This window comes from Diceros bicornis (assembly GCF_020826845.1).
Source record: "Diceros bicornis minor isolate mBicDic1 chromosome 21 unlocalized genomic scaffold, mDicBic1.mat.cur SUPER_21_unloc_1, whole genome shotgun sequence".
Lineage (NCBI taxonomy): Eukaryota > Metazoa > Chordata > Mammalia > Perissodactyla > Rhinocerotidae > Diceros > Diceros bicornis.
The window spans coordinates 3,522,592-3,539,124 of record NW_026690885.1 but is presented as its reverse complement, the minus strand read 5'-3'; the positions used below and the strand labels follow the sequence as shown (position 1 = coordinate 3,539,124).

Below are 16,533 nucleotides of genomic sequence, written 5' to 3'. Positions count from 1 at the left end.
ATTATAGCCATTCTGGTGGATGTAAGGTGAAATCGCATTGTAGTTTTGATTTGCATTTCCCTGATAATTAGTGATGTTGAACATCTTGTCATATGCCTGTTGGCCATTCATGAACAAAATGAAAAAACAACCCACCAACTAGGAGAAAATATTTGCAAATCATATATCCAACAGGGGGTTAATTTCCAAAATATATAAAGAACTCATACAACTCAACAACAAAAAACAAAACAACCCGATCAAAAAATGGAAGGTTTTTGGCAGCAGAGCTCAGAGGTGAAGGATCCAACACAGGATGTGGCCCAGAAGGACTAAGAATCTTAGGCTTAGAGTTTAGACAAGAGCTTGAGACACGGCAAGGAACTGGAGCGCCCATAGGGTGGCCTAGGGTCCAGAATAGGGCTTGAATGGGGCGGGGGGGACGGACATGACACGACATTTGTATTTCCTGCCCAGGATAAAAGCCTGCTTCAGAGTCAGGGTGCCTGAGCCTACACTTGTCACTCACCCTCTAATAGACAAACAGAGCACATCTCTTTCATCCTTTTGATATTAGGCACATGGCCATCAAGTGGATCCAGTAACTTAACCCACTGTTGTACTAACTACAAGTTAGTAAGATGTTGCTAATTAACACATTGCTTTACAAGTTGCTTCATTTTCTTTTTGGAGTACATGTTGAATATTCCCAACTACGTATGTCATCAGCTTCTTTAAAGTAGAAATACTGTTTTGTCTTTGATGTCTTCTCCTATAGCTTTTTAGAATCATGCTTTCCCCCAAATAGACATGTTTTTAAAGGAAGTTTCTAATCAGTCTCTTTGGAAGCTACTATGATACCGTGACAGACCTAACCTAAAACAGTGGCCAAATTGTTAGACTAGACCAGTCCCCCAGTAGACTGGAAATAGATAATGAAGGCTAAATCCCTCTTTCCCTCCCTTCCTCTTCTTACTAAAAATAAAGAAAATTGTATTGCAGTGGGATCTGAATGGAGAAATAATAGTCATTTTTCTGCGTTCAGAAATAGAGGACATAACCAGTATCCAGCCAGCAGTTTTCAATTTCTTAGCAGTGACGATTTAAGTAAATTTCACATGAGTTGTGGAGATCTAACTTTGTTATGATTGACAATAGAAAATTAGCCTTTTCTGCTGTTAAGATTATCTAGCATTCCTATCAGTCAGGTGGAATGTGGAATGAGATTGCATAGCTGTCGATTTGAAGGTCATTAAAGTCTTCAAAGGGTTAAAAGTTACTTCCACTGATGGATTTAAAACTGCCACATACACACAAACAAGGTTTTCAAAATGCCCCATTTTACATCTTTGTCGAGAGATAGTCTGGTTGCTGCATTTTTGTGTCTAGATTATATTACAGATATGTCAATAAACCACGAAGAACCTCCGTAGATTCTAGAAGCTGGGCCATCTGTGCTTAAATAAACATCTCATGCAGCACCTGTTTTATTTTATAGGCTCTATAATCACAGTGACATTCTGAAAGAAGACCTTGAAGCCTGTGGAACAGCTGTCCTTCACCAGCCTCCGAGACTCTTACCTGGAGGTGGCAGCCATGAAAAGCAAGTCAGGTATTATTGGGATGAAATTGCTGCTGTGGAAGGATGGCCATTCTTGTTCCCAGATGCTTCCAAATGAAAACAAAACACTAGTCCACACGGTCACCACTGGGATAGACACTTGTAGTTGTCAGTTTAACTGTTTCATGGACTTGACCATTAACTTCTTTGTAAATGTATTTGTTTCTAATTGTTAATTGGATATATCCACTCAATCCCTACTCATAACAACGTTTTAAGGGCTTACTTGGGGGGAGGGAGCACAGGTAGCCTTCATCTGGTATATTAGCATACCTTCGTGAACAACCCAGGATATAATCTAGTCTAGCTACCCCCCTAGAGGGATGTCATTGGCAAGTCCAAACCCCAGATGGATTCCTCAATTTCCAAGGTCATGCTGGTGATACAGGCCCCCAATCTAGAAGATACAGGCCCCCAATCTGCAAGTATGGTCTCTGGACCAGCAGCATCAACAAGACCTGGGAACACGTTTTCCCCACCCAGGCCTCACTGAATCAGGAATCTGGGGGTAAGACCCAGCCATCTGGGTTTTATTGAGCCCTTAAGGGAACTACCCTCACTCAGGTTTGAGAGCCACCACTTCAAGGATATCCCTTAAAGGCCATAAAGCTAGGATGAGAGAGAGAGGGGGTTAATTATTTGCAGGGTAGTTGGCACATGTGAACCATGATTCTTGTACATCCTTCCTGAGTCAATCAGAAATCTGTTCTCTACCCTCTAGCCACCTTTTAGGTAGTGTGGGTTTCTTTTCATGGCCTCAGAAGCTTTGTGGCATCTGAGTGACTTATTGAGGTCATAGAATTACATATGTGTAATTTGTGTAATGGTTTGTCCAGCGTTGGCACCTGGTCGGTGCCTAATTCATGTTGCATAATTGTTGCCAGTGACCTAACTCTGATTTTTATTTTGGGGACTGACTATATTTCCTTTTATTAAAATATATCCCCACTATTTACTAGCAGAGAACAAATTATTTCTCGAGCATGGTCAGCAGATGAGTGTCTGTGAAAGCCCACCTGAAAGGACCTTGTTTCGCTGAGTGAGAGGGGCTTTGGGTCTGGTTATCTTATATCTAACATCGTTTTCTCTACCTTCAGTGTGCCACATAGGCTGTTTTATGTTAATGATTTTCTTCAGAGTAGAATTCAGCATAAATCCCATGAAGGCGTGAGAAGTCAAGATGATAGTTTCTAAAAGGGCCTTGTCACAAGAAGACTTGGCCAATCATATGTTCCATTTAACAGAGCACAAGATGAGGTTCACAAGTCCTGAATGTGTATACATTACCTTCTGCATCTGTACTAGTGATCTCCAAACTGTGGAAAATGCTGGAAATGACCTTCCGGGTCAGTAACTTTTCAACCTGAAGCAGTAAAGGGCAATGCAAGAAAATCCTCTTTCCTGTTTTTTTTTTTTTTTTTTTTTTTTTTTTTGTGAGGAAGATCAGCCCTGAGCTAACATTCATGCCAATCCTCCTCTTTTTGCTGAGGAAGACCAGCTCTGAGCTAACATGTATTGCCAATCCTCCTCCTTTTTTTCCCCAAAGCCCCAGTAGATAGTTGTATGTCATAGTTGCACATCCTTCTAGTTGCTGTATGTGGGACAAGGCCTCAGCATGGCCGTTCAAGCGGTACGTCAGTGGGCGCCAGGATCCGAACCTGGGCCGCCAGTAGCGGAGCGCGCGCACTTAACCACTAACCCAGGGGGCCGGCTCCCCCTCTTTCCTGTTGTTTTATCATGCAAAATAAAAAACAGCAGTCTCAAATACTCCTTTACAAGGCGGTGGAAGAAGCTGTCTGGGGCGGAGTCTTTCTGCACTCTGTAGGTCATTTGGTGATTATGTGTTGTGAGGCTCTGTAACCAGGCCCCTGTTTCTTTCTCACTGCTTTTTGTATCTGTTGATATACTATTTTGCATAAACCACAGTTGTGGTATGTGGCGTAGAAAGCATATATGCATTTGTAATTCTCTGTGCAAACTGACTTGTTAGACTAAATGATTCATTGTGTGACTCTCTTAACCTACGCTGCCAAACTGTGATTGTGGGTGATGAGATAAAATATCTACATCTACTAGACTAGACATTTGTATAGTTTCTCAACATGCATAAGAGAGCATTGATTTCCATTATGAAAGATTGCATTTTGCATGACTGTTGGTCTACAGTTATGTATAAATCAGCTTTCCCTAAGAAATGATCCTTCTTTATGACCAACACAAATTTTAAAATTAATATCTGGAGGCTGCAAGACTGCTTCTTTACCACAATCATTTTTTTAAGCCAGATAAAGAAGTCAGGAATGGTTACTAATGTCAGTGTTATGTTCTGTTACGATTAGGATTGCCCTTTTATGCCGCATTGTGTGTTGTGACTGGGGGTGCTGTTTAATGCACGCTGATTGTCACTGGTTCACTGTCTAGCCTTGGAAAAAGTGCCAAGTGTTTATATGACCTTTGAGAGATAAGCAGTGAGGTCTTTAAATACAGATTCTTTCTAAGGAGTTGTATTTATTTATTTATTTTTGCTGAAGAAGATTAGCCCTGAGCTAACATCTGTTGCCAGTCTTCCTCTTTTTTTGCTTGAGGAAGTTTAGCCCTGAGCTAACATCTGTGCTAATCCTCCTCTATTTTGTATGTGGGTCACTGCCACAGCACGGCTGATGAGTGAGTGGTGTGGATTCACACCTGGGATCCGAACCCGTGAAGCAGGGCTGCCAAAGTGGAGCACGCCAAACTCAACCACTAGGTCACCAGGCCAGCCCCTCTAACAAGTTTTAATCATGGCATCGGGCTCCTTGCTGCTCTTCTTGCTCTAGCCACCCTCTGTGCCCCTCAGCACCCAGGAATTATTTTGGGCACTCCCCTAAGTGATATATTCCCATCTGCTTTGAGATCTCCCCTGGACCAAAGCAGTCAACTGGTCAACTTGATAAACTATTTCAGAAACACAGATTTGGAGAGAATGATCTACTTTTGTTCCTTAATTGTTAATGACAGTGATGTCATTAGAATTCTAAGCCAGGCAGAGTAGGAAGGCTCTAATGGGTTATGAACTCCTTAAAGCCTGTTGAAGAGAACTGTGTTTGGTGTGGCGGCAGCCCTGCTTGTGCCCCGACCCAACCATGGCTGTCGAGGTCTATCTCTTTACTATAATCTCATCTGCAAAATGGGATACCTGCCCCACAGCGTACTCTAAAAGATAGTGAGAAGACTTCTGAATTCCTGCTCACAAAGTGAAGCATCTTAAAAGGAAAAAGAACAAAACCGTTCCTATCATCATTATTGATTTTTGTTATATCAGGGATTAAGTGTTCAAAGACCTTCATATGAAAAGTTTACTGTTATTAGGTGGAAGACCAAGTTGTTATTTTAGACAATCGTGAATTATTAAAATATAATTCATTTCATTTGGGGTAATTGATAAAAAATTTGTTCATTATTGCCTTCTGGAAAACATATTTTAACATAAAAATGATTACTTAAGTAATTTTATCGTATATGAAATCCATATTGAGAGTACTCATTATTTTATTTTTTTTCCAGGTGCAACTAATTAATTGTCTCTTGTTAGTGGCTACTTTCAGATACAGTTGCCCAATTGTGCTCTCAAACTCATGCTGAAAAATTGAGTCAGCTTTATATTATTTGGATTACAGTATGTAAAAACCTCTTTATTTTATTCTGCCTATTATGTTCAGAATAAAATTCAGGGTACTTACTATTTTGTCTGCATTTAAAACTTTGGTCAAGTTACCAATCTGTTGTAAATCAGTTGTAATTAGGAAATGTTGGTACATTTACTTAAATTGCAGTTTTCTGATTGGAAGCCATTCCAAGTGTATGAAGTTAATTATAGACTGTTTAAAGTCTATTCTTTTATTATCTTTTTAATTAAAGGAGTATATAATTTAGCTGACATTGAACTTTGTTTTTTCTCTGTGGCATTGATGTTATAAATTTTTCAATGTAAAGTAGACGAAAGAGAAAAAAAAAACTCCTTTAAATCCTTTGTACCTTGGGCCGGCCCAGTGGCACAAGCGGTTAAGTGCTCGCGCTCCTCTGTGGCAGCCCGGGGTTCGCTGGCCAGGATCCCGGGCGCACACCAGCGCACCGCTTGTCAGGCCATGCTGTGGCGGCGTCCCATATAAAGTAGAGGAAGATGGGCACGGGTGTTAGCCCAGGGCCAGTCTTCCTCAGCAAAAAAGAGGAGGATTGGCATTGGATGTTAGCTCAGGGCTTGTCTTCCTCACACACACAAAAAAAAATCCTTTGTACCACTTTGCAAATTTTCTGATTTGGTGTGTTTATGTAGAAACATGGGCAAGACTCCATGCAAGGAGAGCCATGGCTGTTGTACTCCTCACCCAATTTGTCCTGAAATCAATCTGCACGAAAGCCTGGTTTTGTGCTGTAAGTGTTGGCTTAACTGTTCAGAAGTCACAGACTCTAGATGCTGTACCTCCTTCCATAGCTCATTTGCTATTTGACCCCATGCAAGTCAATTAATGGGTTTTGTCCTTTTGTGAGGTATGTATAATAATTATAGGAAACCTTAGCTAGTTCTTTCATACCAGAGCCCAAAGGATGGTTACAGTTGGTGGGGACATTAGTAGCCTCTTGCCTTGGCTTTGCCTCTGCAGAAGTCACGTGTATCAGTCACCAGCGAGACGGTCTCTGATAATTCAGTCCATCCCAACTACTTTAACTAACTTAATTCACCCTACTTCAACTTGTTTCCAAGTTTAACTCAACCTAAGTAAGCATCTTTTCAGACCAGAAGCACAATTGATTTACTCATTATGAGAAATGTAACGGCTGAATGGACTAGAATTTGCTGGTAGCCTGTGATTGCATTTTCCCGGTAGGGAAATCTCTTGTGAAACCAAATGTAGAAAAAGGTTGCTTCATTTACATAGAAACAGAACAAAGGAATTGGGTGGCATTATGACATTGGTGAGGTCTAGACAGAACCAAGAAAGGCAAGTTGCTGAAGGGGCTTTCTACCAAACCAGCCAGAAACCTTAGAATCATTCTGGGAAGTTTTTAAATAAGTTCAAGGATTCCGATGACCCATCCCACTTTATTCAACTCTTGGGAAAAACTAGAGTTAGGTCAGGCAAAGATTATAACCATTAAGATTTATTAAAGAAGGTTCTGAGTTGTACCTAGACTTACTTTTTTTCCAAATATTTTCTTATGAAAATTCCAAACATACAGAAAAGTAAAAGGAACTGTGTAATGAGCATCCATATACCCACCACCCAGAATCTACCATTGACATTTGATTGCACTCCCATATGTCTGTCTCTTCATATTTCCATCCATCCATCAGTCACAATCTCTTATTTTTATGCATTTCCAAGTAAGTTGCAGACATTATTACACTGTTTTTTAACTTTTTACTTTGAAATTTTTAAAACATTCACAAAAGCCACTATAATAACATAATGAAGTCCCATGTACCCCTCACCCAGATCCACCAGTTGTCAACATTTTGCTAGTCTTGTTTTATCTTTCCCTCATCCACACTTTTTTCTTTGAGTAGTTTAAAAGAGACAACATATTTTACTTATAAATACAAATACTTATATCTCTAACATATATGGATATAATACATTACCATTTAACAAGATTCTTTACTTTATCTGATACCTATTTCTTGTGAGTTTGTCTTGATTATCTCAAAAAAGTCATTTTACATTTGCTTTGTTTGTATCAGGATCGAAATGCTATCACCTGTAAACTGCTGGTTCAATCCAGATACATGATTATACTCCAGCCCAGTTATTTTGGCAAGACAACGTCATAGGTGGTGCTTGTACTTCTTCTTTTTTTTTTTTTGTGAGGAAGATCAGCCCTGAGCTAACATCCGATGCCAATCCTCCTCCTTTTTTTTTTTTTTTGCTGAGGAAGATTGGCCTTGAGCTAACATCCATGCCCATCTTCCTCTACTTTATATGGGATGCCGCCACAGCATGGCTTGACAAGCGGTGCGTTGGTGCATGCTCGGGATCCGAACCTGCGAACCCCAGGCCACCAAAGCGGAGTGCGCGCATTTAACTGCTGCGCCACCGGGCTGCCCCAGTGCTTGTACTTCTTATTACACCCCCTCAGGCCGCATGTGATATCTGGTTGTCATGTTGTTAGGAAGACTGGTCTGTGGCTTTGAACATTGATAGACTGATGCTTCAGTATAAAGTTTACTGTTATGCAGTTTCCACAAAATTATGATCATTTCCTAGATGCATTCATTAATTTGGACTTACAAAATGGTGACTTTTCTAATTTGTTAATTTCTTCTGCATTTATTAGTTGGAAGAACTTTTCCCATCAACTACTTGTTAATTGTAAAATGCATTTTTTGACCACAAAGGCAGGATAAATGCTTGATTCTATCCCTTTACTTACCAATTTTCAGAATATCAAGTTGTTGCCCTAGCAGCCTCCAAAGGTTTGTTTATTTGTTTATATTTTTAATTTTGGTGAAACACACATAACATAAAATTTACCATCTTAACCATTTTTGAGTGTACAGCTCAGTACTGTTAAGTACATTCACATTGTTCTGCAACAGATCTCTAGAACTTTTTCATCTTACAAAACTGAAACTCTGTATCCATTAAATAGCTCTCCATTTCTCCCTCTCCCAGCACCTAGCATCACCATTCTGCTTTCTGTTTCTGTGAATGTGACTGCTCTAGGTGTCTTATGTAAGTGGAATCATAAAGTATTTGTCTTTTTGTGACTAGCTTATTTTACTTAGCATAGTGTCCTTAAGATTCATCCATGTTGTAGAATGTGACGGGATTTCCTTCCTTTTTGAGGCTGAATCCAAAGACTTTTTATTATTTTTAAAACTTTTTATTATTTATTTTTTAAATGAACTTGTACATTTTTATATATTTGCTGTGTTTAAGTCCATTGCACTCATTGTTCTTTTTGGTGCTCAAATTGTCCCATCTTTGGCCAGCAGGAACCCTTTCAAGATGGCCTCTGAGGCCTTTTGACATGACTCAGTAGTCTTTGATAGCTTCCATGCTTTCTAGTATGACAAGGTTTTCCAGGCTCATCTTGTACATTTCCTGCCCCAGAACTAGAACAGGGCATTTCCCTAAGGGAACCTGGTTCCTTTTAGTATCTAAATACCGTAGTCTAGGCAGCAATATAGGCTTCCTTTTAACTCTTTCCTAATAATATCTTAATTTTTAATAAATTTCATAGTAAGTATATAACAGGAATCAACTGTTGTTGAGATGGAAATGTGATTTGTTTCTCTTAACTACACTTAAGAGGAGGCTGACTATCTGTGCAGTGATTTGAAACCATGGCCGCGCATTAGAATCGCTCTGTGAGCCTTAAAGAATCCCAATGGCTGGACCACACCTCAGGCCAATTTTACTAGACTCTGTAGGGGTGGCATTAGGCACCTGGATTTTGCAAACCTCCCCAGGTAGTTCCAGTATGCAGCCAAAGTTGAGAATGCTCATCTAGCAATGAAATCATAACCAAAATAAAATTAAAAAAGAAATACCAAGACTCTGGAAATTCCCTTAGTCCAGAATATATTAGGTTCTAGACTTTTCTGGATGAACTGTCTTTTACCAACTTGATTAAGGGGCCTTTGAAAATATGGGAATCTCATAAGTAACCCAGTACTACAAATTTCTAATGTGTCTCCTATTTCTGTGTTACAGATCTGAACAAGCGTCAGCCTCAGGCTTGTTGAGGGCACAGTTGGGTCAGCACATGGCCACCTTGAAAGAACGTGATAATTCTATCACAGAAGAGGTAGCTAAGAAGTCTGAAGTTTTCCTAGTCACAAACGTGGACCAGAGGACAGGGGTTAGTAATTTTTATTTTTTTAAATAAGTTTCAAGATGTACAAATTATTCATTTAAGGAAATAGTCATGTTCTTAGCAATGGTTAACATAGTTGAAAAAAGATTAAATAATAGTGAGGGTTTATGGTTGGTTTTAACTTTCTGCTCTCAGGCCTTTTGCATAGTGTTTTATGTAGGAATCTCAACTCCTTACGTAAAGTTGATTCAGGTTTTGGAGCTAACCTAATTAAGCATATCTACCCCAGCATTTTCCAAGGAACTTAGAAGCCTCTTGTGGCGTCCTGGTTTTCTTCCTCCACTCCATCGAGACCCGGGAAACAGAGCCGTCTTCCGTGGCTGGTGTGTGGGCTGGGGCGAGAAGGTCCGAGGGAGTGGAGCCTTGCTGTGCCGGGTCCAGCCTAGGCTAAGGAGTTGGTGTTTATTGAGTAGATTCTGAAAAGCCGGCAGAGCTTTGCGAGCGGGGCTGTCATGAGGTCTCTGCTGCGCCTTGGGGAGTTCTGTCTGCTTGGAGTGGGACTGAGGCGGGGAGGAGCGAGCCCTGCTGTGGGTCAGACAAGACAGCGAGGGGCCTGACTCAGGAGCTGGCGCAGAGGGGCGTGTGAGCTGCTGAAGAGACCAGGGAACCCATGGAGCAGACTCCCAAGGAAGGCAGGAGGGGCCTGACTCAGGAGCTGGCGCAGAGGGGAGCGTGAGCTGCTGAAGAGACCAGGGAACCCATGGAGCAGACTCCCAAGGAAGGCAGGAGGGGCCTGACTCAGGAGCTGGCGCAGAGGGGAGCGTGAGCTGCTGAAGAGACCAGGGAACCCATGGAGCAGACTCCCAAGGAAGGCAGGAGGGGCCTGACTCAGGAGCTGGCGCAGAGGGGCGTGTGAGCTGCTGAAGAGACCAGGGAACCCATGGAGCAGACTCCCAAGGAAGGCAGGAGGGGCCTGACTCAGGAGCTGGCGCAGAGGGGAGCGTGAGCTGCTGAAGAGACCAGGGAACCCATGGAGCAGACTCCCAAGGAAGGCAGGAGGGGCCTGACTCAGGAGCTGGCGCAGAGGGGAGCGTGAGCTGCTGAAGAGACCAGGGAACCCATGGAGCAGACTCCCAAGGAAGGCAGGAGGGGCCTGACTCAGGAGCTGGCGCAGAGGGGCGTGTGAGCTGCTGAAGAGACCAGGGAACCCATGGAGCAGACTCCCAAGGAAGGCAGGAGGGGCCTGACTCAGGAGCTGGCGCAGAGGGGAGTGTGAGCTGCTGAAGAGACCAGGGAACCCATGGAGCAGACTCCCAAGGAAGGCAGGAGGGGCCTGACTCAGGAGCTGGCGCAGAGGGGCGTGTGAGCTGCTGAAGAGACCAGGGAACCCATGGAGCAGACTCCCAAGGAAGGCAGGAGGGGCCTGACTCAGGAGCTGGCGCAGAGGGGAGCGTGAGCTGCTGAAGAGACCAGGGAACCGATGGAGCAGACTCCCAAGGAAGGCAGGAGGGGCCTGACTCAGGAGCTGGCGCAGAGGGGCGTGTGAGCTGCTGAAGAGACCAGGGAACCCATGGAGCAGACTCCCAAGGAAGGCAGGAGGGGCCTGACTCAGGAGCTGGCGCAGAGGGGAGCGTGAGCTGCTGAAGAGACCAGGGAACCCATGGAGCAGACTCCCAAGGAAGGCAGGAGGGGCCTGACTCAGGAGCTGGCGCAGAGGGGAGTGTGAGCTGCTGAAGAGACCAGGGAACCCATGGAGCAGACTCCCAAGGAAGGCAGGAGGGGCCTGACTCAGGAGCTGGCGCAGAGGGGAGTGTGAGCTGCTGAAGAGACCAGGGAACCCATGGAGCAGACTCCCAAGGAAGGCAGGAGGGGCCTGACTCAGGAGCTGGCGCAGAGGAGAGCGTGAGCTGCTGAAGAGACCAGGGAACCCATGGAGCAGACTCCCAAGGAAGGCAGGAGGGGCCTGACTCAGGAGCTGGCGCAGAGGGGCGTGTGAGCTGCTGAAGAGACCAGGGAACCCATGGAGCAGACTCCCAAGGAAGGCAGGAGGGGCCTGACTCAGGAGCTGGCGCAGAGGGGAGTGTGAGCTGCTGAAGAGACCAGGGAACCCATGGAGCAGACTCCCAAGGAAGGCAGGAGGGGCCTGACTCAGGAGCTGGCGCAGAGGGGCGTGTGAGCTGCTGAAGAGACCAGGGAACCCATGGAGCAGACTCCCAAGGAAGGCAGGAGGGGCCTGACTCAGGAGCTGGCGCAGAGGGGAGTGTGAGCTGCTGAAGAGACCAGGGAACCCATGGAGCAGACTCCCAAGGAAGGCAGGAGGGGCCTGACTCAGGAGCTGGCGCAGAGGGGCGTGTGAGCTGCTGAAGAGACCAGGGAACCCATGGAGCAGACTCCCAAGGAAGGCAGGAGGGGCCTGACTCAGGAGCTGGCGCAGAGGGGCGTGTGAGCTGCTGAAGAGACCAGGGAACCCATGGAGCAGACTCCCAAGGAAGGCAGGAGGGGCCTGACTCAGGAGCTGGCGCAGAGGGGCGTGTGAGCTGCTGAAGAGACCAGGGAACCGAGGGAGCAGACTCCCAAGGAAGGCAGGAGGGGCCTGACTCAGGAGCTGGCGCAGAGGGGCGTGTGAGCTGCTGAAGAGACCAGGGAACCGATGGAGCAGACTCCCAAGGAAGGCAGGAGGGGCCTGACTCAGGAGCTGGCGCAGAGGGGCGTGTGAGCTGCTGAAGAGACCAGGGAACCCATGGAGCAGACTCCCAAGGAAGGCAGGAGGGGCCTGACTCAGGAGCTGGCGCAGAGGGGCGTGTGAGCTGCTGAAGAGACCAGGGAACCCATGGAGCAGACTCCCAAGGAAGGCAGGAGGGGCCTGACTCAGGAGCTGGCGCAGAGGGGAGCGTGAGCTGCTGAAGAGACCAGGGAACCCATGGAGCAGACTCCCAGGGAAGGCAGGAGGGGCCTGACTCAGGAGCTGGCGCAGAGGGGAGCGTGAGCTGCTGAAGAGACCAGGGAACCGAGGGAGCAGACTCCCAGGGAAGGCAGGAGGGGCCTGACTCAGGAGCTGGCGCAGAGGGGAGCGTGAGCTGCTGAAGAGACCAGGGAACCCATGGAGCAGACTCCCAGGGAAGGCAGGAGGGGCCTGACTCAGGAGCTGGCGCAGAGGGGCATGTGAGCTGCTGAAGAGACCAGGGAACCCATGGAGCAGACTCCCAGGGAAGGCAGGAGGGGCCTGACTCAGGAGCTGGCGCAGAGGGGAGCGTGAGCTGCTGAAGAGACCAGGGAACCCATGGAGCAGACTCCCAAGGAAGGCAGGAGGGGCCTGACTCAGGAGCTGGCGCAGAGGGGAGTGTGAGCTGCTGAAGAGACCAGGGAACCCATGGAGCAGACTCCCAAGGAAGGCAGGAGGGCTCCCACCCAGGAGCCAGATTTAGAGCGTTCCCGTCGTGGTCCTCGTCATTCCCTGGAGAAGCCATATACTCAGAGAGGTGGCCTTTCCTTTCCTAAATTTAATGTCTTGTGAACGTGTCTAGTTTCATGTATGTTTTCTCATCCTTATATGTAATATAGGGTTTTCTGGCTTTGATCCTTTTTATTTTTATCGTGCGCAAAGTTCGAGGATTCTGCATGTGCCCCTCCCGGAGGCGCGGCTTGCCATCTCTGCACTGAAGTCACACACCTGTGTCGCTGTGCGGTCCAGAGCCTCGGCCATCACCCCTCAAGCCTCTCAGAGCACCTTCAGTCCTTCTCAAGCCCCCCTTTCTTTGCCCCTTTGATTAAAAGAGAGTAGAAGTGCTTTTTTAAGCATTTCAAACATACAGAGAGTGATAAAATGAACCCAGGAATCCCATGCCTACCAGCCCAGACTCACATGTGTTGTTACCATTGCACCCTATTTATCTCAGACCTGCTCCTCATCTTCCTTCTCCTCATCTTCCCACCCCTCCTCCTTTTCCCCCTCCCTCTTGGCTTCTCTCTCTCCCCCTTTCACGCACCTTCCCTCCCTTCTTCTGCTCTTTCTCTCCTCTTCTTCTCCCCTCCTTTTCTCCTTCTCCTCCTCTCCCTCCTCTAACCTCCTTCCTCCCCAATTTCTTTCTCCTGAAATAAATTATTACGGAGATACAGCCCCTGTGCGCTTCTCCTCAAGCCCATGCCCCTTTTCAGAGGTAATCTTGTGCTATCCTTCCCACACATATTTTCATTTCACTGCACTTCCTGTGACTCAATAAATAACCTATAGTTTTGTTTTGTTTGAGGTATGATACCAGTTGTGTGAATGTTCTTTGAGAAAGAACCATGTTCTTGAGGAAAAACAGAACCTGTGTTTTTTAGATCTGTTCCACACCTATTGATAAATGTAGATCTTTTTTTTTTTTCTTTCTTTCTTTTTTTAAGTCAGGAAGATTAGCCCTGAGCTAACATCTGTTGCCAATCCTCCTCTTTTTACTGAGGAAGATTGGCCCTGGGCTAACATCCGTGCCCATCTTCCTCTACTTTATATGTAGGATGCCTGCCACAGGATGGCTTGATGCACCTGCCATGCATATGTCCACGCCTGGGATCCCAACTTGTGAACCCTGGGCCGCTGAAGCGGAGCAGGGGAACTTAACCACTCTGCCACTGGGCTGGCCCAATAAATGTAGATCCTAAGAAGGATTTGTTTTCCGGTTTTGTTGTCCATTTTCTCTAGTACCATTTTGTAACAACATTGTATTCCATTCTTGTTCACTCGAGTAGGTCACATCTCAGCCGTGTCAAGGCTGAAATAAGCAGTGGTCCACTGCCCTTTCCTATCTAGTCATCTTCTTTTAAAAAGGTGTTGTTTATATTAGAAAACATATTCCCAGTTCCAGACAACCAATCCACTCATAATTTTTCAAATAATAACTCCATTATTTTTTTTTTAAAGGATCTCTCAGTGTTGCTTGGTTTTTTGTTTTTTTTTTTTTAATTTTATTTATTTATTTTTTCCCCCAAAGCCCCAGTAGATAGTTGTGTCATAGTTGCACATCCTTCTAGTTGCTGTATGTGGGACGCGGCCTCAGCATGGCCGGAGAAGCCGTGCGTCGGTGCGCGCCCGGGATCTGAACCCGGGCCGCCAGCAGCGGAGCGCGCGCACCCAACCGCCAAGCCACGGGGCCGGCCCAATAACTCCATTATTAATGAGAAGGGGCTGCCCAATTAATAACTTATGAATCAAGTGCTATTCTGCCTCCCCTCGTAGGTTTTTTGTTCCCTTTTAAATCATCCTGATCTCATCTTAGTGACAATCATAAAAATTACCAATAAATTAATCACAAAATCTGTCCTTAAAAATCGAAGTAAGCAGGCAGTTTCTGAAACGGTTAGGTTGTGACTGAAGAAATGCACAGCCGTAAAGAACAATGTTACCAAAATGACGTGGGCAGGGCAAGCCTTGCGAACTTTAGAACAAAATGCTTTTGTGAGTTCTAGGACTGCTTTGATTTACATGTCATGCTTTTACTATTAGCAAAATCAAGTATCTTTGGTTGTTTCCCTGTATTGAAACAATATACACCTTTAGTAAATAGCATGAGTTACATATTTCTCTGTAGATAAAAATCTTAAAAATAAGAGATTTTCAAAATTTAAGAAAGTTCTACTAAAAATTACTTGGCTAAGAGTCTAATGCAGCTCAGAAATATTTACTTTGATCTCTTGGGTAAATGGCTAATTAAACAGTCACGTGTAAGTGATGTTTACCTGTGGGTCCCCTTGCTGTCAGCTAGAGTCAGTCCTGTCTCTTGAGTAAATACATCATTAAAGCCGCTGAAACTCAGATTATGTCCCCTTGAGACCAGATAAGATCCACAGCACCCCCATACCCTATTAGGCAATTACATAATTGAGCTGCAGGCTTTTAAATCAGAAAAATTTATAATTACTTTATGTGGAAAAAAAAATGAGTTGGGTGCTTCATTAAAACACAAAGTGCCTTAATACTCCTTCTCTCCTAAGTAATGTCTGTTTCCACCGAGGAGAACTTCTCCAGGGAAAGCAGAGTGGCTTACTGGTGGCACTCATAGAGTGCCCCCACCACACATACCAGAAAGACACATGACTAGTCACAGAAATCCCTTCATCTCTCCCTAAGGATCGACTGTTCTCTTGGTCTTCTCTCTTGAATACTCATTTGCTGGCTCATATGAATACTTTCCCCTTTCTTTTAATTGCTGCACAGATAAAATCCCCTTCCTATAACTTAGACATACCTTAGGTGATGATGCTTGCATTTCTCTTTAAACATTGAAAAATTACTTCTGGTGTGCAAGAGGAAGGTTCTTGAGGAAAAAGTCAGTTAAATCTGTGTATTAGGGGAAATTGTCATCTGCTGTCTACATCCGTGGTTTTTAATTCTCCTGCTTTTCTGTCTCTGCATTAACAGCACTGATTTACATACAGAAGGAAATGTAATTTTATTAAATGCTTTCACATTCGCTTTCTGTTTGTATTTGTACCATCCATCGCAGAAATCAGATTCCTTTGGAGCTAGCATGTGTTTTTCTTAAAAAACTAGCAGGAAAAAAAGAAAACCAAACTTGGAATATTAAGGTAAACAAAAAGGAGAAAATAAAATTGCCCGTTGACGTTGTGGTGTATGGTTTTTAATATTTAATATATTGGCAAACATGGGTTGTACTGTTTGTGTCCATAGCTTCTTTTTTTCCCACTTGTCACAAGTGAACTTCCTTTCATACCATCACATGTTCTTCTACATCATTTCCAACAGCTGTGCAGAGACCCCTGTGTGGCTATTCCACTGTCCCTTTAACCAGCCTCTTGTTCAACATTTAAGTTGTTTTTAATTTTTCCTGTAGTAAAAAAATTTCAAAGAACATCTGAGCAATTCAGTTTGTACAAATATCCATGCTATTTCCTTAGAATGAATTCCTAGATGTAGAGTTGTTAGGTCGAAGGGAATGCGTGTCTTTCAGCCTTTTGCTCTGCACTGCCAGATCTCACTCTGGAGGGGTCATCAAAGTCACAAGGAATGGAGGAAAATATATATATATATAATCTGAGCTCTTTATGAAACTGGGTGCTATCAACCTTTTTTTTTTTGAGCACCAAATTGAGAAGTGCAAATGACATCCAATTTTTTTGTTCATTTGACCTTTATATTT

At 44.5% G+C, this 16,533-nt stretch overlaps 1 protein-coding gene across 1 annotated transcript in view; it reads left to right on the top strand.

The window, feature by feature from the left end:
- LOC131401855 (centrosomal protein kizuna-like) overlaps positions 1-16,533 on the top strand; it is a 62,152-nt gene that overhangs the window by 29,933 nt on the left and 15,686 nt on the right. Inside the window, exons 3-4 of the mRNA XM_058536952.1 lie at positions 1,478-1,591; positions 9,295-9,442. Coding sequence (XP_058392935.1) covers positions 1,478-1,591; positions 9,295-9,442 — 262 coding nt within the window. The remainder of the gene's footprint in view (positions 1-1,477; positions 1,592-9,294; positions 9,443-16,533) is intronic.